The sequence below is a fragment of the Drosophila suzukii genome, chromosome 3, assembly GCF_043229965.1.
Source record: "Drosophila suzukii chromosome 3, CBGP_Dsuzu_IsoJpt1.0, whole genome shotgun sequence".
In the NCBI taxonomy this organism is placed as follows: domain Eukaryota; kingdom Metazoa; phylum Arthropoda; class Insecta; order Diptera; family Drosophilidae; genus Drosophila; species Drosophila suzukii.
In genome coordinates this window covers 24,505,912-24,531,784 of record NC_092082.1, presented here as the reverse complement: position 1 = coordinate 24,531,784, position 25,873 = coordinate 24,505,912, and the positions used below count along the sequence as shown (strand labels likewise).

General features: G+C 44.5%; 1 protein-coding gene across 2 annotated transcripts; it reads right to left on the bottom strand.

Annotated features, from left to right (window-relative positions):
• Positions 1 to 14: 14 nt before the first annotated feature.
• On the bottom strand, positions 15 to 23,716 carry LOC108017603 (ankyrin repeat and BTB/POZ domain-containing protein 2). 2 transcript variants are annotated; one of them, XM_065865023.2, is made up of 8 exons: positions 23,043 to 23,716; positions 15,557 to 15,779; positions 4,486 to 5,898; positions 3,405 to 4,092; positions 2,108 to 2,876; positions 1,076 to 1,439; positions 587 to 914; positions 15 to 523 (listed from the first exon to the last, which is right to left on the bottom strand). In XM_065865023.2, the coding sequence occupies exons 2-8, from the start codon at positions 15,679 to 15,681 to the stop codon at positions 281 to 283; spliced, it is 3,930 nt and encodes a 1,309-aa protein (XP_065721095.2). In that variant the 5' UTR covers positions 15,682 to 15,779; positions 23,043 to 23,716; the 3' UTR covers positions 15 to 280. The 2 variants fall into 2 exon arrangements, with proteins under 2 accessions (XP_065721095.2, XP_036671344.3); XM_036815449.3 differs by lacking the exons at positions 15,557 to 15,779; positions 23,043 to 23,716 and adding an exon at positions 7,970 to 9,042.
• Between the last annotated feature and the right edge of the window lie 2,157 nt (positions 23,717 to 25,873).

Below are 25,873 nucleotides of genomic sequence, written 5' to 3'. Positions count from 1 at the left end.
ACCATTGGTGGACATAATTTTACTTTCTTCATTTAATGCAGAAACAATTTCAACTACAAAATAATAGCTAGAGGACCGCCTGCTCGGCCATCCTGGGGTTCGTAAAGGTTAACAGTGCGCTGAACAAATTGAAAATACAAAAATACAACTAAGGACAGGGCAAAGGACGTCAGGATCGGGCGGGGGAATCATTATAATACATAAAAGCTCAAAGATTAAATTAAAAACAATGCAATAAATAAGAATTGGATTCTGTCGAGAAAGTGGGGGCGTGGCACCTTCACTTCTTGACGGGCGTGGCCGGGGGCGACCGGTAGGAGTTCACCAGGCCACCGCCCGAGTTGGGTTTGCGGGTCTTCAAACGGTTCTGGAGCGTCTGCAGCAGTCCGGCGAGCACATCGTGGTTGGGTATCTTCTTGGCGAAGAGCAGGCGCTTCACGGAGTCGTCGTAGGTGAGCAGGGCCACCATGTTCTGGAGCAGGAAGCACTGGCAGTACTCCAGCAGGCGGTAGGCATTGTAGACCTAGGAAACAGAAAACCGTTAAGGATGCTTGTCAAAATGGGAATATATGATCTGCCATCCCACCTTGGCGTGAATGTACATGGCCACCACGTTGTCCACGTCCACCATTTCCGAGCACCGTGCCTCCGTGTAGCGCAGCAATCCCTCCAGCTGAAAGAAGCTGGCCGCTGCCATCAGCTCCAGGACATCGCCGTGAGCCACGTCCAAGGAGCTGCAGCCGCCGCAGTAGAGGAACTGCATCACCAGCTGGAAGATGTGGTAGCGGATGTCGTTGATCTGGACCGTGGGCGTGGAGCTGGCCTCGCTCAGTTTTGAGCTCAGCATGCTCTGGAAGCGCGGCGAAGCGGTGACCAGGACGATCTTGTGCCCGTAGAAGATCTTGCCCTCCACTCTGCAATGAAAATGGCGTATTTTTCATCACTGATCTTTATTTTAGTTTGTAATAAATAATGATAGACGGTTTTTCTTGTTTCAGATCTTCAAAGCATTTATAGCTTTATCAGTAGTGGCTTTAAAGCACTTTTTCTTCTACCGATATAGTCTGATACCCACCTGAAGGTCACATCGCTGAGTTCCGGATTGTTAACGAACTTGGGATCGATGCGGGATCCCTGGACGGGCTGCATCGGCGGTTGTTCCTTCACCGGGGGCAGTGTCTCCCAGCCGAAGCAGGTGGCGAAGATGTCCGCCAGCAGGAGGGTGGTGCCCTCGTTCTTGTTCCGGAATATGTTGAACAGCAGGGGCAGGCACTCGCTCACAAACTGGGCGCTGTAGTCGTCGGGACACACCTGCAGGAAGTCCTGGAGCAATTGATCTATTACCGCGTCCAGTCGCAAGTCGTGGGCCGCCGAAAGGGCGTGCATCCAGCAGTGCAGAGTCCATGGAACACCTAGTTTTCGCAGCTCAATGGTTATATCTGTACGCCAAAAAAGCAAATGATTTGTTATTGGTATGCAAATAAACAACAATTGCTTAAATTTGCTAAGCAATAAATCTCATTTCAACATCCAAGCAAGCAAGCACCTTGTAAACAAAACTCTTTCAACGGTTTTCGAACTTATCTGTTTTGGAATTGTATTTTTAACTAATTTTAAGACGCTCTTAAACCGAATTAGAAAATCATTAAAAACCGCTTGAATCACTTAATCGGCCATTGCTATCTGCCTAATTTGAATTTCAAATGACTGTAGAGCTTACTTATTGTTTCTGTTAATTTTGTGATCGAAATATATGTATATGACGACATTTTGAAGTCAAAAACGTCCTTTACTAAAAGGTTTATACATGTTAAACCTACATCTCCGGTGGTTATAAGGGTATTCTGACGAAGAGTTGTCTTAAATCGAGAACGGAAGCTATTGTAACACCTTTGCAGGTTTTATGTTGAAATATTAAACGATTAACAACAAAGTAGAGGCAAAAATCTTTAAAAATATTTTATCCTATGACTCCTAAGGTAGCTAAAGGACATAGTCCCCCGATCGATCATATAGAGCTAAATTGTGCGATTTGCAAGGTTCAATGTTGCTGGCACTCTAACCCTGATTGTTTATTATTATTTTTGACCCACCAAGCTGCACTTACCCAAGTGGTTGTTCTCGGCACTGTGGTACATGGCCTCCTGGAGTCGCTTGATCTGCGTCTTGTTCAGCAGCGGAAGCAAGTCCTCGCTGTTGCCACTGCTACTGCTGGGACCCCCAGCTCCTCCGGGGCCACCGGGTCCTCCTCCCCTCACCCCACCCACATCGCCCTCGGCCAGCATCTCCTCCAGCGAGAGCACATCCCGTGTTCCGGGTGAGACAGGGTGGGTCAGGAGTTTGCGGAGACACGACCGATGTCCGTGGGCAGCAGCCACGGAAATGGCGCAGAAGCAACCCTTTTGCGCAGATCCCGCGAAGCACAGTGAATCCTTCTGCTGCGTGGACAGGAAGGCATTGGCCCCGTGGGCCAGCAGCAAGGCCACGATCTCCAGGTTGCCCGTGCCGGCGGCCAACTGAAGGGGGGTCAAAGTGCACTTCTCCTCGCTGCTCCTGGCCCCGCCTTCCACCTTGCCGCCCCGTTCCAAGAGGATCCTCAGGGCCACATAGTTGGCCCTGCTGGCGGCGAAACTTAGTGCCGTCCAGTGCTGCGTGTCCGGTTGAATGGCCGGGTAGCCAGCGCTCCCGGCAGGCGGAACCTCCACGTTCGGATCGCATCCTGCGTCCAGCAGGGCGTGCAGAGCCACCTCGTCATTCCGGATGCTGGCGATCATCAGGGCGGTCAGTCCGGCACTGTTTTGGGTGTCGTACCGCGTGGTCGGCGGTAAAAGCTGGGCGGCCTGGGCCAACAGTTCCGCCCGACCAGTCAGAAGAAGCTGCGGAAGAAATGCCAGTTTAAATTTATAGTAAGGATATACTTGAAAAAGAGTGCATATCAATGGTTAGGGTATTCTGATATCAAAAATGATAAGCTATTTGATGGAATACAAATAATAGAATAAGAAAATCAGATTACAAAACTTCTACGAGAATAGGTCGTTATCAGTATGAAATAATAATCCATGAATGTCAAAGAAACTTTAACCAAAATACTTATCGATTTAATTATTCGAACTACCGAAGTCTTTTTCATTTTCTATTCACCAACTCCATTACTTGAAGATGAATTCAAGAATCTTATTTTTACAATCCGTTCTCCTAAACGAAGGTACCTTCAAAAAGTGTAGTTTATGGAATCGTTATAATAGAATTTGACCTAAGGCGTGTTAGTGTTTAGCATCAATGTAAGAAGTACTTTTCTTTAAAAAGAAAATCTGCCACCATTACAAATTACTAACTTGATTCACACTATCTTAGAAAATACCCTCTATATGCTCTCAGTTTCTGTTACAAACATCACTCACCTTGAAGGCCACTCCGATGGTGGCTCGCCTGCCCAGCTCGGAGGTGTCCTCTCCGATTCCAATCCCGATTCCACTGACCACCGGCGAACTGCAGCTACTGCTGCCTGTTCCCGTTCCCGTAGAACTGGCTGCGGGCGCATTGTTGAAGTGCGTCTTCTTCGTGGGCAGCTCCTCGTCATGAGCCACCGGCCTGATGGGGCAGTCCACTCCGGGAAGAAGCAGTCTGGCCGCCTGCATCACGTCGTCCTTGTCGATCATCAGGGCGTTCCGATGCTCGGCGTGGGCAGCGGCCACTCTTAGCCACTCGGCCAGCGGAGGCAGCACCACGTAGGCCCGCTCGTAGCACAACTCCTGGACGTGGTGGCCCGCGGAGGAGGTTCCCGCCCCCGGAGGAGCTGCGTGGGCCTGGCCAGAGTTGCAGCCCGAGGCCGCGAGAAGTTCCGTGTGCTCCAGCTGGGAGCAGCGCATAAAGTAGAAGAGGGCCGCCAGAGCGGATCCGGACAGGGCGGCGGCCAACTGGAACTCCTGCTGGGTGCGCAGGGCCTTCTCCTTCAGCTCCCTAACACTTCCCACGCAGGTGGCCAGACTGGCCACACTGGCCCATCTGGGCAGAGCCAGGGCTCCACTAGCCACTCTGCCGGCGTTCAGGTGGGCAAACGGTTGCAGCAGGCCCCACACATCGCCGGAACTGGATCAATACATCACAAATGAAATAATAGATTGAATTAGTGGGTTACTTATATTTCTGTTTAAGAAAAGGGATTTTATTAAGGTATACCAAAATGCTACGACTTAGGGTCGTGTTTTTGTATACGAGAACTCCTATAGGAGTTCTTTGTCAATTCACTGTCTGAAACTTATACAAATACTTATATCCTTATCACACATATCTTGAATACCTCGGCCTTCCAAATTAAAAACCTCAAGAGAAGCCTGGCTGGTATCAGGCTGAGGTTGCGCAAAAACAGCCAAATAGTTTTTTTAGAGACTTTAGGATCAAACTTCTGCTATGCTAGTATAATCGCGCACATTTAGAAAAAGAAATAACGCTAACGCCAATAATAAAACTAAGAGTAAATACCTGGCAATACTTTGATCCAAGGCGGCCGCCGTGCTTCCATTGCACTGCAGGGCAATCTCCTCCAGGAGATTCTCGATTCCCGCGCACAGATACACGGCAGCATACTCGTGGATGAACTTCCCCAGCCTGGCATCCGTCATCCAGCGGTAGAAGCGACCCACGGACAACTGGAGGCCCGCTCGGGCGGACTTGCTCTGCTTGAGGGCGCTTTCACCGGGAACCGCGAACATGGCGGCGGCTCTGAGGCACGCCTTCGTGCAGGAGTCCGCCAGCGAGGAGCTGAGCACGACCCGCAGGGCTCCGGCCACCTCCTGCTTGGAGCACAGGCCCACTCCCGCCGAGAATCGCTGGATTTCGCGCGCGATCCTCACCAGCGCCCGCTGCAGCAGGTAGCCCAAGCGGGAGACAGCCTCCACGGCCAGGTGCTCCGCCTGCTGCTGGCAGCGTCCGTTTCGCAGCACCCTCAGGATGCACGGCTGACTCCAGGGCGGGTGCTGCAGCTCCACCAGCCGGTTGTGCGAGTCCACCCACACGAACTCGTCGGCACTGGTGCTGGTAACGACCGTTTCCAGAGAGGAGTACCTGCCCAGGCGGCGGGCAGGCTCTGAGCTCTCCGATCCGGCGCTCAGGCTGCTGTAGGTGCTGCTGCTCGTCTGGGAGCGCAGCGTCAGCATGGCCAGCTTGATGTCCTCCAGTCCTGTTCCGCTCCAAGGAGCCTTTCCAGCCGGCATGATGCCACGATGGCGCCGTGAGCGCGTGCTCCTGTTGGTCACTCCCGCCGCCAGGCGATCCTCGGGCAGCGGACCCAAGGTCATACCGCCCGCAGGAGAGGAGCTGTGGCCCCCGGTGTCCGACATGCTGGCGTGTCCGGAGCTGCGGTTCTCGTCCGAGGAACTGTGGCACTCCTGCACCCGCTGCAGCGCCCGGAACTGGTCGTGCTGGTGGGTCCTGGCCGGCGTGGGGATCCCCAGAGTGGCTCGACTGGGCGATACTTGGCTCTGGCTGTGGCTCAGGCTCCCACTCAGTTGGGGTGGCTGCGATTTCACGGGCGTACTCTGCACGGTCAGGCGAGCAGGTCCCGCCACCGCCCGCTGTGGAATCAGAGCCTTCGAGGCGGATACTGGAGACGGCATTTGGCCTGTTAAGGTCACCTGTCCGGCACTGGAGGAGGTCACCAGCTTGTGCGGGATTCCCTTGTTCGGCTGCTGGGCCAGCTCCTTGAAGACTCGGGGCGCCGGAGTGGCCATGGCCACCGCCAGCCCCTTTTGTGGTGACAGGGGCGTCTGCGAGAGGGGTTGCATGTGCTGCTGCTGGGGTGGCGACTGCAACTGCGGCGGGGGCACAGGGGGCAAACCGGTCATCTGGCTGGGAGCCGGGTGCTGGCCAAAGTTGGGCGGCAAGTTGCCAGTGGGTCTGGAAAAAAGGAAGTTAGTTAGTGGACTGCTGGTTAAGGTTTATAGATTTTATAAACTGATTTATGACCGATCGAAAGTTTTTGGGAGGCGGTGAGTTTAATTTAATAAATTTAAAGAAGTTATAGTTGTCTTAGATTTAGTTCAAGTCTAAGTACTTGACCTTAAATTCCCAAAACTAGTTTTGCTTTAGCAGGTATAAAAACTAAAAAGCAATCAAAACTTCAAGTTCGTTAGGTTTCTTAAAACATTGCAGCTTTAATAGTAATGAGATATTTAAAGTAGGCACATTTAATGGAAGACTTTTAGAATATGGCTAACTCAAAAATATGAAAAAATAAGCTACGTCAAGAAAATTGTTCGGTACCTATGAGTATTTTTGTTTTCTGTAATAACTAATAATTCTCAACTTCATTATTTTTCATCGCATTTTTAATTAAATCTGACCCATTTCCAGACCCATAAATGATGCAACTTATTAAAATTCCTCCGAAACAAAAGAACCCCAGTCAAAATAAACAAAAGCTTTTACTAACGGGTAGCTAAAAGAGATGTCACACTGCCGCTAATCTTTGTTCACACAAACTTGACTATCTTCTAGTTAGTCACGAGCCGAACTTGAGAGCAGTGACACCTTATTAAAAGTAGGCGCAGTCGGAACCAGCATTATAAAAATACAAACCTTTGCAAAACATTGAAAATACCTTAGGATATTTTAATAACTAAATAAAGTTATTTCACAAAATAGGCAATGAATATGAGTTCCATTCTCTATAGATTAAATGGGTAACACTTTAAAATGTAAGTATATACAGAATAAGAGATTCTTCTCATGATAATCATCTTCTAACTGGGTTGACCAACTTCAAATACAAAGCGATATTAAAAGCCAGTTACGATTTCTCATTCGCATGCGAAAAGTTAGTTGTCTCCGGCTTCTTTTGAATCTTTATTCTTTTTGGACATTATTATCATTCAAATTTTGCCCATCCCTTTGACAGTCTATGCTGTAACTTGAGCTCTGATTGACCCAAATTTAAAATGTTGAGCTGGCTTGACGTATCTTTTATCGTCTTTCTTGACAATATATCTTTAATACAGATCTTTAAAGCCTGAACAAGGTTCTGTGCTAAATACGATTTATGAGTGGAGCTTTGAATTTCTTCGGAGTACTGTTATTATGATCTAATTCTAAACTTGAGATTTTGGGTATCGAGCAATGACCTTTAGCAACCTGATCGTTCGAAAATAATTTTAAATTTAGTCAATTTCATTTTTGTTTTTAAACTAGAATTTTATGAAGGGTAAATCTAAATTGTTAGTTTTTGGAAGAAAAAAATATGTTCTTAGTCCTTACCTTTTGTAATTTAAAACCAATTTTCATCAATCAAAAAACCAACTTATTTATTTATTTTAAACTCCTAAGAAAAGTAAATAATTCTCAATAGAACTTGATCCATATTAAACAACAGGCTCATATGGAAATTTAAGAGAAGCCTTTACGATCATTGTCAAAATATAATGAGTTATAAAATCAAACATGTTCTCTAACGTCCATCATTAAAATGAACAAGCTAAATAGTATAGAGTTTGGAATTTGCTTTTTTTATTTTTTGATCTTTTATGACTGTATGGTTGTTTGATTTTTGACATTTTCACCAAGACTTACAAGTTTTTTTTAGCGGAAATACTTTGGTATATTTTTTACTGAAGCTAATGAGTGATACATCGAAGCTTCGTTTTACTCTGTATCAAAGTGAATCCGATAAACGTAAATCAATTAACTTTTCTGTTTTCAATTAAAGGTCGATCTTATGAGGAGAATTCAATTTGTTCATCTTTTCGACCTGGATTCGATTGTCTAGCTGTTATTCGGACTGCCATTTAATCCAAAATCACGATCCTTTCCCTTTTGCCAATCAAATGAAGACCCAATTCTACGCCCAGAAGAAATCCCTTTTCCCCCGACTTTCACAAAAGAATTGCAGCAGTGCAATAGAAATAGAAATGGAAAATGGGAATGGGGAATGAGGAAATAAATAATGGAGTATGATCTGAAGAGTTCCCAGTACCGTTTCGCGGCCCTCCGCCACTCCTGAACGTAGCTCCAGTCGCACGAATCCGTCTCCGCCTCATCTTGGCCAGGGTCGTCGCTATCATCATCCTCATCACCATCGTCATTATCGCCGGCGGCTGCATCGGGTTTCGTTGGACCCACGACGGCCAGAGTGGGTTTTGCCACCGTTTCCACCAGCGCACTGGCTCGCCGGTAATTGCCTTCAATTCTGATATTAATTACGCCATTCTGCACGCTCTCAATGTAGGGCGGCAGTTCGTCATCCGCTGGCGGGGCTGTCGTCGGTGTCTCCGGTTCGCGCGCGGTCTTCTCCTCCTTCGCCCCCGCCTCCGGTGGACCCGGCTCCGTGGCGCTGCTCCTCAGCTTCTGGGACATCTCTTGCAGCAGCTGCGAGTGGAGTTCCTTGGGCGAGGGCAGGGGCGACTGCTGGCCGCGGTGGATCGAGTCCCCGAAGTAGATGACCACCTTGTGGTTGGGCTTCTTCGCCGGCGAGGAGTCCTCGGTCGCCCAGTCGGGCAGCTCCTCGATGGGCGTGGGCGAGGGCGTTTGCGGCGGGCGTGGCACCGGCATCTGCTGGGCCAACATCTCGCTGTTCCTCAGCGATTGCGGCTGGAAGTTCTTGAGCGAGATGCCCCGGCGTCGCAGGATGAAGTTGTCATTCAGCATCCTGCTGAGCAAGGTGGGGGCGGAAGGAGCCGCCTTCTTGCCACTTGGCTTGTAGCCTCGCAACTCGCGGCACAGGCTGCAGGTGCAATCTTTGGTGCAATACATGATTCTGCTCGTTTAGTTTGGCTTTGGTTTCATTTCAGATATACTCGTGGAGAAATTCCCCTTTTTGGGATTACTTAGTTATGTTTTTAGCAAAACGTTAGTTATATTTTATTGAATTTTAATTTAACTTATGGCTTGTATGATTTTGGGTATACCCATCATTATCGATTGGAATAAATGTTGTTTCCTTTGACGGAATTTCTTTTAATATTATTATTTTGGATAAGCAGTTGTATTTTTAGATAGAACTTTGTTAGCACTTGGTTATTTTTTCCTCAGATCTGTTTGAAATTGAATTCCTGTAAACAGAAAGTTTTGATACATTTGTTTGGTTAATTCTCCGTGGTTTTTGGATATTTTTCAAATTTTCTTTAGACACAGTCGGCCGTTTCTTCGTTTAGTTTCGTGTTTTCCATTTCACTGTCGCACTGGTAATAATAGCAATTATGCAAATTATAAATTATCGTGGCGCTGGTGTTCATCCAGCCGCGTCCGAAACTCCGAAAGTCGAACCTCCGAAAACTGGACCCGCCGAATATCCAAAACTCGCGATACCGTTCGCCCTCGGCTGGAACTGAAGCTCGACTGAAGTGGAAGCTCGGATTTGGCCAGAGCCCCGGCTGCTGCTGCGTCTGCGTCGCCGTCGACTGCGCTGCCCAGTCATTGTCGGCGGCGATATCTGTTTTTCCTCATTTTCACAGCGCGTTTTGGGCCTCTGGGCCCGGGGCCCGGCCACCTTGCACGGAGGGTCTTCGGGTCTTCGGCTCTGTCGGCTTGGGTAATTTTTCCATTTGCTTCTCAGCTGTGTGACCAAAACAATGGGCCTACAACAACCACTCCAACAGCCGCCAGCAGCGCTGGAACAACAACAGCAGGCAGCTTTTGAGGGCTCATAGTACTAGAGCAATATCAGTGAGTTTTCTTTTTCATTTTTCTCGCTTGCCTGTTGTTGCTGCGGTGATTTTCAAAAAGTCACTGTGATCGGTGGCAGTGATGCTCAGCGGGGGAAAATGGAAGGGGGAGTGGAAAACCGTCGAGCGCAGCTTCTGAGAGGCAACTTCAAAAACTTAAATTAAAGGAACCCCTTAGACAGATAATAAGTATGTAGTTCATGTACTTTATTCACATCGATAACATTTAATTACACATATTTCGACTTTTAAATTTTTTAAATGCTTAAATTTTAAAATCTTAAATTTTACATTATTTCCAATAAAAATTAAATTAGAATTGTGAATTTCTTAACTTGGATTCTCAAAATAAATTCTTTTCTTCTTACTTTCTTTTTAAGTAAATGTAGGTTTCCATTATTTTCTATTCATTCATATATATATAATCTTATTTTAGGCAAATATATATGTATTTGACCAGTAGATTTAGGGGTAAGCATAACGCATAGTTTAGTCTCATTACAGGTTTGTTTTGCCGCTTTAAATCCTTCAAGGTTTGTTTCTATTTTAAATTTTAAACATATCTATGTTGTGTTTAAGCCTCAAACTAATTAAAAGTTCTAATAGCTACTTCGGTGATCATATATTACACACTGAAACCCCCAGCCAGCTCGGATAGAGTGACTGGCCAAAGTGGCTACCATCTCTGGTGGCGGGCCTTGCACTGAATTTAATTATGTATAACTGTTTGGCGGGCCAAGGGAGCATAGCACCACAGCACCACCCAGCACACGAAGGTTATACAATCTCGGCACTTATCAGATCGCTTTGCCAGCTTCCTTGCAGCCCGAGTCCCATTCCCATTTCCATTCTCGGGTCCCAAGATAGTAAAACCACCGGGTTCTGAGCATGGGCAGACGTGCGTAGGCTTTAAGATACATCTACAAGATACATCTCATGTGTTGAGCAAATAAATTGCCGAGCGTAACCTGCTTCTAATGATTTATACAAGCTCATGCGCTGACATAACGGTTTCTTGGGGTTAGCCTTTTGTTTTTCCGATCCGAAACCACGCTCTCGACCACCGGCAGAAGCTTCCATTTTGTGGATGAAGAATGAAGTAGTAAATGGGCAATTGGGAGCGGTCCGAAACCACAGACCCAAATATGATCCCATTCACAGCCACTGACATACGCACAAAGCAATTGCAATTAGAAAGCCACGACCGCCTGATCCATATACCCAAACCCCCGAAATGAAAATCGAGCATTGAAACGCCCTCGTAATACGGAAAACTGTTTGCTTCTCTATCTATCTTCCTTCGGGCGATTATACAATAACTTTCTTCGCTGGCCGCCGGCTGTTTGGTTTCTAAGCCAGGTGGATTATTAAAAAAATTACACCCAAGCAATTTTCGCATTAAAAAGTTTAATTTACGGAAAAGTAATGACAGGCCATAAATATGCTTACACCCATTAGGCCGAGCTTCATACGCCGCACTCAAAAGACCTCCCAAAAGTAAAACGAAACAGAAACACAAAAACTACACCAAAAAGTTTAATGTAATATTCGCGTGTTTATAAAACAACTCGGCCACGAAGGAGAAAAAGATCAAAAATGGCTAGAAAAACTGGACAAAGGCAGTAAATGCAACTCACCAGAAAGTAAAGACAAGAAATACGGCCCAGCCCAACCCTTTAGTATCGGAGATATATATCCACCAAATGGGTAAATGTGTGTCACCCGGCTAATGAGGTTTGGGGAACTTTCGTTTTTCATGCCCGACAGTATTAGCCAGGAAATGGTTTTCGGTTTTCGGCTTTAGATTGTAGATCATTAGAACCAGGTCTTCCAGCGAGATCATTAATAATCTTGCTGGCCAGAAATATCAGCATGTTATGGCATGGAAATGGAAGTCGAAGCAAGGTTAGCCCAATACTTTTGGGCCCCAAGGCAAGTTGAAACACTTAAGCCGCATACTTGCTCACCTCATCGGCTTTTCATTTCACTTATTTTCCCCGATCCCCGTGGAAGACTTACCGAAATGTGATTTGATTGACTTGGATTGCTCAAGCCAAACTTCTGTTGGGCTGAGTCATGTGTTCGTTGGGCCTGGGAACAGTGGAAAATGTGTTACGAAATCTGGATGTGTAGGACAGCACTTGGGAGTTAAGAAACTATTCAAAACTTTTTGGTATGTCGTATTAAGCTGTCAGTTAGCAAGGAGAACCGTTCATTAACTGGCAACTCAATACCAGCTATGATCCCGAGGATAATAATGACATATTCGCCGTGGAATTATGCATTCTATTCCCATCAGGCTAATGGCAATCTCGGTTAGTTTACACTCCCCACCCGAGTGCCCACCAAATGATACACTCAAGACACGCTGTTGTATCCCGACACCATCAGTGACATGGCAATTGGCTGTAACTGTTATGAAACCCCAACATCTGACAAATTGCTACCTACTCCGAATGCTTTCGGCCCTATCATATCATCGCATCTAGCTGATTAGAGCTTAATATGCTGCGACTACTGTGAGGCGTCCGCGGAGATTTCCGCATTCAACCACATCCCCATCGCCAATTGGAGAAGCTGCGAAGTGGCAGATGATGATGAGGCAGCGATGAAGTTGTAGCTGCAGATGGAGACGTGGCGAGCGACTGACTTTGCTTCCGTTCGAAGACAGTATCTTCCTCGACTTAATTAGTCGCCTGTCTATCCAGATCCGTCAACAGGCTGCTCCATCACGGCCACAGCTGACGCCCCCAAAAGTCTCCCACACATTCGCGTCCCGAATTTTCTCTGATCTTTCGGTGGTCGCGGGTTTCGGCCGGGCGATTCTGTTTTGATGGCGACTAGTTAGTTGCCTAAGTGTATTTTGACAAACACCGGGGAGTATCTCACAGACACGTGTATCGCCTACCCGTATCTGTATCTGTATCTGTATCTGTGGCCGTAAAGAAAGTGGCGGTAAGGTAAAAAGGTAACAACATTTTCACTTGCCCCACGTCGCCGCATTATTTCTTGTGCCAGCTTTAATGCTGCGTTCGAAATACCTCCAAACTGAAGATGCTACGGCGATAGGGGCAAAAGGTACGATTCGGGGATCGAGGGAAGGCATGAATGTACTGTGAGTACGAGTAAGTGTATCAAGTTTGTTGCCCTCGCAGATGGCTCTGCCCTCCTCCTGGCCATTGTCATTGACTTTGCTGGCTACAAATTGTTGCTGTTGCTGCCGCCGCTGGCAATTGTGGCGAATTTTTCGTAAATTTTTCCTATTTCAGTTCGTTAGCTATTATTATTTTATTCCCCGTATTGTTGGGCCCTGCTAATTATTCACATTTTGCGATTTTCACTTTCGTTTGTTGTGTGAATTATTTCCAACTGTCATTTGTTTGTTGTTACTCGCATTTCGGACTTTTAATTGCCAGAAAGAGAGAAGCGCGCCACAATAAAGTTTCGTAAATGCCAGTCATATTTCAGTTTCCTGGAGGGCGGCCAGATCTCAATCGGCAATTGTCTGGCTCTGCAGCGGATTTCTCAATCGAGCTTGAACTTTGCGCGAAAATAGCTAAAGCCTTCAGCCGCAGCCTCGCTCTGTACCTATATATGTAGCTGTATCTGTACCTGTAGCTGTATCTGCATCTGTGTGGCCTAAAATGTATCTCAGGCCCAGGTCTAGTCTCGTTTTAATTGAATTAGTCTTGTCTGACTGGGCCGAGCCCGCATTTAATAATTATTCATCTCTACCTGAGCTGGATCGTAAAGCAAGCTCCATCTTCTTTTTGTGGCACACATCCGGAGCAATCTTCTTCTGCCGGGCTTCCTGCCCCTGGACCCCCGCTTCCACCGCCCCAGAGAACTGGCACTAATATTTTCCAAATTAACCTTGACCGGCTTCACAATGCGAAAACGAATCGCAGACGAATCGTTCCCGTTTGGTCTAGCGACCAAGAAGCCACGATCATTCGAAACACACAAACAATCTCTTATTATTTCCGAAAATCGTCTAGCGTCCGCTATTCTGCCTCATCCACATACTTCATTCCAACTTCTTTTCGACGTTGCTGTTTTTGTAGCACTTCCGAAAAGAAGTTGGTCGCTTCGGCCCAGAATAAAAGTTTATTGTCCGTTCAACCTGGCCCCTCTGAGTCGTCATTCCCCTCCCAAAACCACCTCACTTCACGCTTTTGTGCACAATTATGCATGCAAGTGTCCAAGTCCAAAAATAGTTGGCGTTGTGGCAGATCCAACAGACTTGACTGGCGCTTTGAAACCCGGTATGAACGCTGAGGGGGGAGTATTTCACTTACTCCAGCAGAGGAAAGAATTCGTTCTTTTCAGAGATGTCTATAAATAACACTGCGCAACAATGTTTTTTGTGCATTAAGTGGTACGGTTCTATACCTACTACTTGTTAAAAAAATCTATCTTAAATGCTCTTACCCATGTGGTCGGTAAAAATGTTAGCACAAATATTTGTATTTACATTTGTAAATTAAATTGTAAGTGAGGCACTCCTAACTTTTGTTTTGACTAAAAAATTATAGAGCCGTAAATTTAGAACTGTAGAATAGCATCTAAGCTATTTATTAAAGATATCTAAAATCCAAACATTAAAAGTTCTTATTTTTTAAGCCGAGAGTTTACAAGTAGCACCCGTCAGGATCGAAAACTAAGTATCTGCATACTTTCGCGTACGCTTTCATAAGTCTATAGCATAGACTCTATACTAACATTATCTAATACCCATTCCCCTGCGCATTTTAAGAATGCGCTGATGTTGTTCAATGTAATCATACACATAATATTTTCAAAATTGCTTTGAATAAACTCGCTTTTATGAAACATTATTTTCTTTATTTGGCTTAGTTTAGTTTAGTTTATCCTAACTTCCTTAGTTTCCCGATCGATCTTACTTTAATATATTTTTAAAATAGCGCCCTCCATTGACACTATCGGCATACTAGAGCGGTTTCAGTATACTGCCGCTAGATGGTGCGCACTGTCAATTCCAAGTATAATTCCGAAGTTCCAAATTCCAGATCTAGGTGTCGCACGATCAATAAAACCTTAACACATAGGATCCAATCTTTTTACAGCTAGATTCAAAAAGCAGCAATCCTTTTGCTTTCATATGACATTTATTCATATATGTCGTATTAAAAAAAGGAGTTAGCTATTACCGTTTACAAATATTTACAAAACTCAAGGCCAACCTCTACGCTTATCAGAGCGTGTAAAATTCTTTAAGGTTCATGTAAAATGTCTAAAATAAAACGATTGAGCGCATAACTACCATTGACAGTAAAATAAGTATTATTTATTTAAGCAATCGGTACCCTTGTCTTTCATCTAAAAGATTCAAGCCTAAAAAAAGCTATTTCATGTTGCAGTTCCCATTATTATTTACATATGTAACTAGTCTGCAAATAAATTGAAAAATGTATGTATCATGAAAAATATTCACACAAATTTATGTTACGTTACCAAGTTCCTGAGCAAGACTCTAAAATTAAAATCAATTAAACATGTAATTACAATTTAGTCCGGCCGAAAGTCTCAGCAACTATGGCCGATTCCTCCCTGTACCTTAAGTTTTAAACTTTTGGCAACAGAGTACAATAAAATCAATTTATTCACATTTTATTTACATCAATATAAAACTTTATCGGCCTGGAGAAAATAATTCATTTACACTTACTGATTTAATGCGAAAGAGAAACCAACGAAATAGTAATTCAAATTCTACACAATCTGAATGCTAGGGGTCAAAATGCAGCTGAAGGACTTAGAATAACAAATAATCCATATCAAGCTAGTAAATCAAAGAACGCCAAGTCATAATTTCCATGCATGCATAAACTATGTTCCGTATGGATTTAAAAATCGAAAGACTCAGGCGACGAACTCACCTTCGCGGCTTCGGCCGCAATATCTCGTGGTTGGCATCGGTTATGCAAAGTGGGCTGAGGGCCCGGGCCCCGGCCAGATGTGCCACGCCCACACGCTCCGTATCCCAATTGTGGCGAGTGGGCATGCTGTCTACGACCGCGTATCTTAGTCCGAGCGCGTGGCTACTTCTCCGTCTTTCCACCCAGTCAGAGTTCACAGTTCCAGCTGCTGCATTTTCCGGCTCTGCAAATTGCAAGACAAACAAACAAACGATTTTATTAAATAATGCAGTGTGGGAATGAGGAGAGATGCAGTGGCGTAGCCAGTTGTTTTTAAAAGGGGCATCATATTCATTGTATATAATGAATTTGATTCAAAATACTCAGCAAACTGCCATAGAAGTTCAGCCCTAAAAGCTGAGTCAGTCGGGAACTTAAGAAGATGAAAGCTTATTACTGGACGTTTCGTCTACTTATGTACATATACTGTTTCAATAACTCATCTTTTAAGAAGAAATTATAAACCCCCATACTGAACCATTACAATAAGTTTATAGTTAAATATTGCTTTAAGCCATATATATACACAGACAAAAGGATTCAAGTAATTTACACACAAGTTGAGAATATTTGAGCTTAAAAATTAGTTTGACATGGTCTTTTATTATGACATTGTCTCTATATTAACGTTTCTTAGGAATGCACCTGCTTAGTCGATTATCTAAGAGTAATGTGAGGAAAGTGTTGCAGTGCTAATGTACTACAGTGTTCCTCTAAATTTTTAGTCAACAGTTCGGACCTGAAATAATAATTCATTTTTGTAGGCAGCTGATTATAGGCAAAACAGTATTCTTAACATTTAAATCAATGTGTTCTTTGGTAAGATACAGTTATTTACTAAATAATCATAGTTTGTTTAAGCTTGCATTTACGGGGGAAATGTATCTTTAAAGAAAGATTCATAAGAATCGAGTGTTTAGAATACGTTTTTGCATGTAACCCGCTGTTTATTTACATACTTAAACTGTTAAATATTCTGTATAAAAAAGGTTATTTCACCCTCTTCATTTTCAAGAACTGATTCCAGCTGTGTCCGTTTTGGATAGATGCGAAGCAGGGGCGTCCCAGTGGACGGAGCGTCGTCTAGCCTAGCGGCCGGCTAGATGCCCCTCCAAGAAAAAGAGCCCCAGTGCAATTAGTCGCTGCCGACGTCGTCGCCACTTCCTCTGCTCATAATAATTAACGCTGCCCCTCGCTGCAGAGAAAGCTCGAAGGAGGAGGAGACCCGGCCATTGCGTGTTCTGCGTCATTGGGATGGCAGGTTGATCGTCTGTTGATCGTCTTGCTAGTGGCCAGTTGCTCTATAAATGGTCGCCGGTCTGGCCTGGGCCAGAATCTGGATCCGATCTGAATTTCAGTCGTCGTCGGAGTGGAGCCCCGTCTGCGTCTGATGGAACGTCGTCGTCTGGCGCAGGTGTCGATCAAGAACTTTGGAGCCACATTGGCATGCAATCAATGCCGTTCGATTTCATTTCGCTGGAAAGGTTTTTGCCGGCATAATGTCAGGCATTTCTGCTGGCCATAAAAAAAGGAAAACGTTTCCCTCTGCAGCAGCTGGTTCTCCTATCGTCCCGTTCCCGGTAAAAACAGTTTCCCCCGAACTTCGCTGTATGTTATTTAGCTTTTCTATTGAATGCTGAAAGCGATCTTATCGGAAGTGTCCAAGACTCGTAATGGGAAGGGAAATGGGAGAGTGAGATGCCGATGATGATGGTGCTGAGGCTGCCATATAATAGTACAGGTATTCCAGCAGGTTCCCAGTAATTTGGAGCTATGATTCATATATGGCCGCAACAACAAACTAGATGTCTTTGTTGGCTTACTTGATTTACCAGGGGAAATATTCGATGATTTGTAGCAGGAAAAGTGTTGGTTCTTTCTTGCCACAGAAACGAATGGATCTCATAAGACAGCCCATAAAATACCATTGCCATTAGGTGAAAACAAGTTATTGGCACTGAAAGAGCTCTCGCATGAATCACATTTAAGCATCCCACATATTATGTAAACCTCCCCCATATATCTGAACGTGATAAATGAGGTTGAGCTTGAGCTTAGGCACTCCAACCGATTGATTTGACCTTGTTATGTTGGGCAAACAATCAAAATAATTTTCGCGGTGCTTATCGATTTATTTTCGGTCTCTGCGGGAGGCTATTCAAGCTTTCCTTGGCCAAAATCATTGTGATACGGCAGTCTTTGCAGAGGTTATTTGCTATGCGACCTCTTATCAGAATCCAGCTGAATGGGGTCATCTCGTAGCGCCCGCCTGCCCTGATCTGAGATTTCTTTTTAACCGTTCTCGGCTTTGTTAGTTTTATTTTATGTCTTCGTTTCAGGCGGCGCATTAATTATCGGAGCCCTGGCTTGACACCCAATAACACAGCATCGAGAAAAAACATCGATTGATACCCATATAAATGGCAGCTAAACTGCCGCATTTTAAATGGCAATAGTCTATTCCATTCTTCAGTTCTCAGCCCATCGGCTGCTGGCCGGTAGATTTATGGCTACGGGGCTGTCTCCGGCGAGAAAGCGCTCTGATCTCGAGAAGTCGTTGCAAATTGATATCACATAACTGAGTTTATGGCCCTCTAACAAACTATCGAAGTATGCGATCAAGTTCTTTTACTCATCGGGCTGTATTCAGCATTTCCGATATCAACGTGAGTTTTATATGAGTTCCAGGAAACAGGAGAGAGAATAAAAACTTTTCAGATGCTCTTCAATAATTTCCCACATTTTGAGTGCGTGTTTATGTTTCCTGTAAGTCCTGGAACCAATAACTTCCAGTTATGAGTGTTTAAATTACTTCTCATTGAAACTCTCTTGTTTTCCGTTGAGGTGAACTATATTAATTATACCTCTATATAACAGCTTCGCTTAATATTGTGATAATTACAAAAATAAAAATTCGATTATATCGCTTTAATTATTTATATTGGATACAAAGATCAATTAACGGATAGTCTCTTCCTAAAAACTCAAAACTGAAACTAGAACCTTAAAATACAGCGTTATTTATCAATTTATAATTTGTCTTATCATGTTGTTGAAAGCATATAGAAAAACTATTTCCACACGTATCTCTGCCTATGCGAATTCATTAATTTTCAAACTTTGTTTTCATAGGCGAAATTGGATCCCAAAAGTTGAAGAACATTCTATTTTTTACCAAGCCATAGCGCATTTCTTCGCTAATCGAGTCTTAACCATTTCGGCATATTTCGCGCTGCCTTTCAGTAATTTTAACTCTTTCTCCGCCAGCTACCGCATTCCAAAGTGAAAGGCCAATCCGAAAGATAAAAACCCTCACACGCACGACTGCATAAAAAGACACATAAGAAATTTCATAATTAATATGCCGCGCATACGACCAACTGTTTGAAGTCAGCCCCGGGACATTAATATGCAGCAATCTGTGGGACACGTTGCAACCTGGAATCCAAGTCCCAGTGTGAAGTATGATTCTAATTCTGATTCCGAGCCGGAGTCCGGTCAGGTGGCGTTTTTTCGATTGTGACCACAGAGCTGACACTAATAGATGCGGCCTTCTACGCCCTTAACAGATAATTTGCATAATAAAGCCAGGTCGGGGATCCTATCGCGTTTGTCGTGCCCATCGTTTCGGTTCGCTCCATTCATTAATCACACAAAAGATCTACGCTGAAATTTCCAATACCCGTAGTTTCTTCCCCATCTGCCGATCGTATTTGCCTTTGGGCCTCGGTTCGATTTGGTTTGCTTCGATTTCCACTTATTACAAAGATTAATTGCACAGCTTATGCTAATCCATTGTCATTAGCCATTTATAGATAGTTGCGGTGGCAACTGGGCAACAAAAACCCCATAAGACAAAACCAGATTTCCAGGGGAAACTAATGTGTGGCTGAGTTTGTTATCTAAACAATTTCATCGCTGAATTTATCACCGATTTCGTTGGCATTCCTTGCTGGCCTATGTGGCAAATAAAAGGTATCTGATTTCTGAGGCACTGTCTCCATTTGTTACCCTGTAGCTCTCCCCGTAACTCTCCCATTTTGGGGCATCTGCTCTGCCCGTCTCTTTTTGGCCGGGGGCACAAGCGCGTGTTAAAATGGCCCAAAACAAACAAATACTCAATGATAGCCGACCCCCAAATGATTCGATTCCATTCTCTCCCTCTGCGAGTGAACCCCGTGAGGCAGCAAAAATTGAATCGTTTTGTAACCGATACTTGGCCCGCCATTCGGAATTTCTTCTGTTTCCATCTATCGAGTAGAAGGCAAACACTGAACACATTTCGAGTGGCCCGATGGCCTTTGGCTTCAATCTCCCTGGGAATGTGTGAACTGGGGATTTAGATATTTTTATGGAAATTTCTAGGTTATTTACAAGAACAATGTTGGAATATGAAACCATATCGATTTCCATCAATTAATATAGGGATTCTGTTGAAATCAATTATTTCTTTTTTTGGTCGTAAGCTCCTCCAATTTATGTTAATTTATTATACAATATTCAACAAACTTAAGTATATTTTAAGTATTAAAGTCATTTTTTAGTACAAATACTTAGTTAATATTTTCTAAGATCCAAGCCCATTAAGTTGCAACCAATGAAACAACTTTGTTCTAAATTAATTTCCAAAGTAAGCAGTCCTTGTAGACGAACCTTTCAGCATAATAACATCAATCAATTAAACACGTTGACTGTAGACAACCCATTAAAAGGGCATCCCAAATTACCTGTTCGAACCAGATGCATTCGTTGCCCGAGGGCGGGATCCAGAACCTGTTGATCTTAATTTGATTTTCGAATTTCTTTTGGCAAGTACCCAAGGCCAATCCTGAGATCTTGTTGTGGCATCTGAAGAACTGTCGAGTGCCGTAATTATCTCCACCGGAGCTGCTCTGCGTTCTGAGTTTGGTTGCATGTGGAAAATTTTGATTCATGTCAAAAGCAAGACCGAACGCCATTTTCGGCTACCATCTCTGGCTTATTTACCTTAATAAATTCAAAATTAAATTTTCTCTTAATTGCGAACGAGACGAGGTCGAAGTTGGGGCCCCGGCCAGAACTTGATGGCCGGAGAGAAAGTGATTTCTGGCGTGGCTGCTGCAGTGCCAGCTTGGAATTGGGTCACCTGGTTGATATTGGGTATTGGGCTTGTGGCGCGGGTCTGGGGTCTCGACTTCTCTCGAAGGCGGGCCTGGATCGGGCCAGGGAGCTGGTTATTCGGCGGACTCGGGCGGGCTCTCGCCCATTGACATTTAAATTATTTGTTCGAACCGAAAAAATGCCACCGAACCAGCGTTCGCCGACGTGGTTGTTGTTGTCACGTGATGTCAGCGAGGGGCAAAATACCAATAAGCGGAGGAAAATAATAAAAGCAATTTTTCATCTTAACTGACAGTGAAATAAAATACTCCCAGCCGGGCTTATGCAACCAGAGAGCCCAGATCTCGGGCTTAATGGACAATTGGCTTAACGGGAGACAAGGGGCCACGCCCTGACCCGCACCGTCCCCCGCCCAATCCCTTCACCAAGTGACAGTGACAGCCCCAAGTGGGCCAAAATCCACTCACACTCCCCACAAACATTTGGTAATTAAAACAGGCTCACTCTTTGGCCAGAGGTCGCTCTCTCTATCGTACTATCTAACAAATACGGCTCTGTGTATCTGTTCCACCGCCTTACCTTCGCCCTGCGAAGCCCTTTTCTTTGATGGAGGCCCTATAAAACAGCCCCATAATGTATCAATAATGTCAGGCCACAGAATGTGGTCCGTCGATTGCTTTTGACTCGCTTGTCAGGTGTGTCGGCACGAGCGGCTTTTGTAGGCCCCCTGAACCTCCGCCTCGCCCTTCCACATCTCCCCTGCTCACCACTATTCTTGGAGGCAGCTGTGCCTGGTCTAAGGTCTGTAAGCCTACTTCTCGAGTTGATTCGCTGATTTAAGCCATAAAACTCTATACCCTACGCAGTTGGGTGTTGTCGATCAAATGAAACCTATTTCAATTTATATATTTTTTCCGACAGAAAAATATTTGTAAAAAAAATTTTTCTTAAATTTGGTAAAGTTATCTAACTAGTCTTTTTTCTGTTCGTAATTAAGTGACGGCTACAATCTATGTATCGTTTAAAAATGTTTTAATTTTGATAACTTCGAACATAAGCCCTATACCATAAAAAGAACAAAAAGTACGAAAAAGGCAAATCATGCATTTGTTTTGATTTATAAAGAACCTTTTTTTTTGTACACTGAGAAGCTTAATTATATATTTATTTGACAATTTATCAAGTATTAAAAAATGCTGCTCACAACAATCTTTAAATAATTATTGCATGCACACAGGAGTGATATGATTACTCGGGTGAGTTGCCAATTAGGTTTTTAAAAAATACTCATCGATGATGTTTTCATTATCCATCGCTTGATTGCGCTCTTACACGCTTGTAGGAATAATAGGGCCCAGTTCAGAGGCTGTGATTCAGGCACAATTGCTACAGGCTAAGCTCGTTGTACTTAGACAGAGGAAATAAAATCAGGGCACTTAAAACGTTGTTGAGCTAAAATAGTTTGGTCTTCGTCTCTAGTTTAGTCTTCGTCTCATTCTTTTAATTATAGAAATATGAATTTCCTTTTGTTCATTTAGCAGCACTTTTACAAGTAATAAGCCTTGTTGATCAGAGATGGTTAAACAAATTTTATACCGCTTAGCATAGAGTTTGTTTTACCTTCCCCTGTCTTTCTCTTTATTTTTTGTGATTCCATTCAGATCGTAAACAAAGCCGCAAAGGTGTCAAACGCCAAAGCTAAAGTCAATAAAAATAGTTTACCCATGATTGAACATACATAAGCCCATTCGAACTTGTACAAACATATAAATATGCATTTGTGTGCTGTTTGTGTTTGTGTGCTTGACTATTTACGAGCTTGTTTGTTGTCCACTTTAAACCAGAACAAGGAAAAACTAGCAAATGTATCTGCAAGATACACATATTTTCAGCTTATTGCCAAATGTTTTGTCAGAGCTATTTACAAAAAAACCAATTCGGAAACCCCAATCCGAATTGAAATTGGGTTGCGACACAAAAATACAAGCCAAAAATGATCTTCCCATGCGGGTCTTTAACATAAATTCCACTCAACCCGCTGTAAGACGCTCACATTTGCATAGGTTTAATCCATATTGATATGTATAGGTAGCTCTTTATTAGCGAATTTATTCAATATTTTTATGAACAGTTTAGCGCAAGAATGAAGCCATTAGGTTTCCGTTTTTAGGAGTGGTAAGCTACTTGACTTCATTTTTGCAGAACTAACCGAAACAACAAGACAAATTTATGCACCTTTGAGAATGGGATTTCCAGTGTCTTAAATAATGGAATATAAAATTTAAAAATGTATCCACCTAGCTCATAAGCATTTATAAGTCTCCCTGCTCCTCAAACGACAGCTTACCTTTCCAATATTCCCAATTATTAGAGCTCTCCTTTTCAACGAATGCAGTGAATAATCCAAATTCGAATAGTTTTCAAGTAGACACACAAAGTATGATAGACGGCGGTTAAGCTCGACGTAACTTGCAGGCCATCACCAGCGATTATTCAGTTAATTTGGCTTGCTAACTCAAACTTGGCACAGTGATCGCTTGGCTCTGCCTATCTGGGCCCACTTTGGGAAATTGCTTGCGTGCAATTAATTAAACAAATTGCTTTACTTTCACCTACTGCTGAGTGGCGAGCAGCAATGGCAACAGAATCAGCATTTGCATGGCATTTCTGCACACTCGCACAGCACTGGCACACAACACGGACGCACTCACACACGGCTGCAGTTATTTATATTTTCCTCGAATTCTTTTCTTTTTTATTTTGGCAGGTTTTCGGCTAACAGGAAAATTGACTCTGCGGATGTATGCGAACGCTGCCTATATACCGAAAACAACTTTTCGCGCATATTACACGGCCACGCTCAATCGGAGAATCAGAGAATCGGAGCGAGAGAGATGAGGAGACTGAGTCCCAAGCCGAGACAAAACAGCAGCCAACGAGGCGAACCAACCGACCGCTCGCTGGAGAATCGTTCTGCACGGCGAAAAGTCAAAAACACAACTGAGACTTCTTTGGGGAAAAGTATTTTTACAGAGCAACGATCGAGCGATCCAGTGAGCCAGCGATCCACCGAAGGCACGCGCAATAGACGAGGTCTTGGACTCGGACTCAACAGGTCTGGAGATCGTCTCTCTGCGCATATAGCTCTCGGGCCTCGGGAGAGCCAGCCACTTTGAGTGAGTATCTCAAACCAGTTGATCTTGTTTTGGTTTTTTTGGGCCTGGTTACATGACGACTGCCGACTCCTTCGGCCAGTTCGTGTCCTAAGTCTTTTGTTTTGCGCGCATGGACTGCAAATGCCCGGCCATTATTATCTATGAGTTATTTACGCTCGGCGATTTTGTACTTTTTGTGGGCCCTACTCTCGTTATGGCCGAAACGAAGCTCGTGGGCCTGGCACACGCTGGCCCGAATCGCCGCCGAGGAGCTCGGGCGTAGGAATTTCCATGGCGTCGACAGGTTTGGCTTTGGTCCTCTTCTCCCGCCCTCCCGCCTTCCGCTCCCCCTGCAATTTGCACTGCTCGAAGTTGGCTACTGTGCTTCCCCAAATGGCCAAGGAGCGTAGGAGTCGCTAATGGTTCAATGACCAGCAAGGAGCCGAGCCAGAAGCCAAGCGCACTAATCACGGCGGCTGCCAGTGGAACGACCTTGTGTGAGTGTATCTTTGAGGGCAGCTGCCGCACAAACGTCACAGTTTGCCTCGGAATTTATGGCCCAAACTGGGCCCTAAGTTCGGTTTAGTGTGCCATTGTTCTGGTCGGCCCGCCTCACATCTCCCATGACAATCGGCAGAACAAGAAGGCCGCCAAATGGCAAACCAGTCGGCCGTCGGATGCTGTCCTGCCAATGCCCCAACGCACCAGCCACTTGACCAGGCGAAAAACGAGCGGCCAACTGGTTGCAACTGGCCACTTTGCTGCCAAGCATGCGCCAAAGAATTTCGCCAGCGATTTTCGGAATGTCTACAATGCCCAGAGTGTGCAAAGAAAAACATCAACAAAAAATCGCCAGAGAATGAAAACAAAACACGGGAAGACTGGTCCGCCGAAAGGCGCGATGAGTGGGGCGTGGCCAAATTCTGACATGTTCTCGATCGCCTGCGTTAGCGGGGTACATAAATAGTTATATCGCAGATCTGCGTTTTAGCGAAATTTGTACCCAATAATAAGAGATCTCCGCAATCAGCACTTGAAAAGATCATGCAGTAAGCACCTTAATTTAGTATTACAGTTTGGTCACAAACGCTACCTTCTCTAAAATCAAATATTGTTTTTCAACTTCCGCAGCTAAGAAATTCCAAATATTATCTTAAATACACATAGATTCCAATCTAAAGCAAACAATGGGCCTTCTAACTGTTTTTCTAACCATACCCATTTGAACGGTAATGCGATCCTAACAGAGACTGCGTAAGAGCAAAAACCTTTTCAGATCCTATCTGGAACTGATCAACGGGCCACACTTGAGGGATTATAATCGGTCAGGGGCCAGGACGTGTCTCTGGATGGGATGTGACCGGTGTTGTGACAGGCGGAGCGTCCCTCGCTGGGCGCTCCGTTGTTAGGGCATAAATCAACAGGAGACTCGCAACTCGAAACGCACGAGAGCCGCAGCCTCAGGTAGCCGAAGACGACATAAAGTTCCAAACGTCCACCACTGAGCTCAATTAGTGCAGTCGCCTGGGCTCTTTGTGTGCGCTGCATTCTTTGCATGCCAAGGTGGCATTTGATTGATAATTTCGTTACGCCTCGAACATGCCCCACAAAAAATTACAGAAAACGACTGAAACAGAACATGGAAAACCAAAAATAAAAAATATTCAATTTGATAAGTGTGGGTTTCGGAAAGCAAAGATTTATGACGTGTTCATGCTGCCTCTTCGATCGTTATAAGGCATAAACCGGCTATTTGTCGCCGTGAGATTCGCTGGGACTCCGAACACCACAGGCTGATGCTAAGTGCCCGCATCTGATGTGGAGATTAGGACCGACAATGAGACAATTTTCATGCTACATATCGGAATGTAAAACATATTTGGGTTTTCTAAGGCCATAAACCTAACGGGAAAATAACTTCATTGATTTCTAAATTCCCTGTGATATTCGTTGAAGAACCCACATTTTTATTCCAAAGGTGGAAAGAATTCAACTATAATGGTTACGTGAAAGGAATAACACC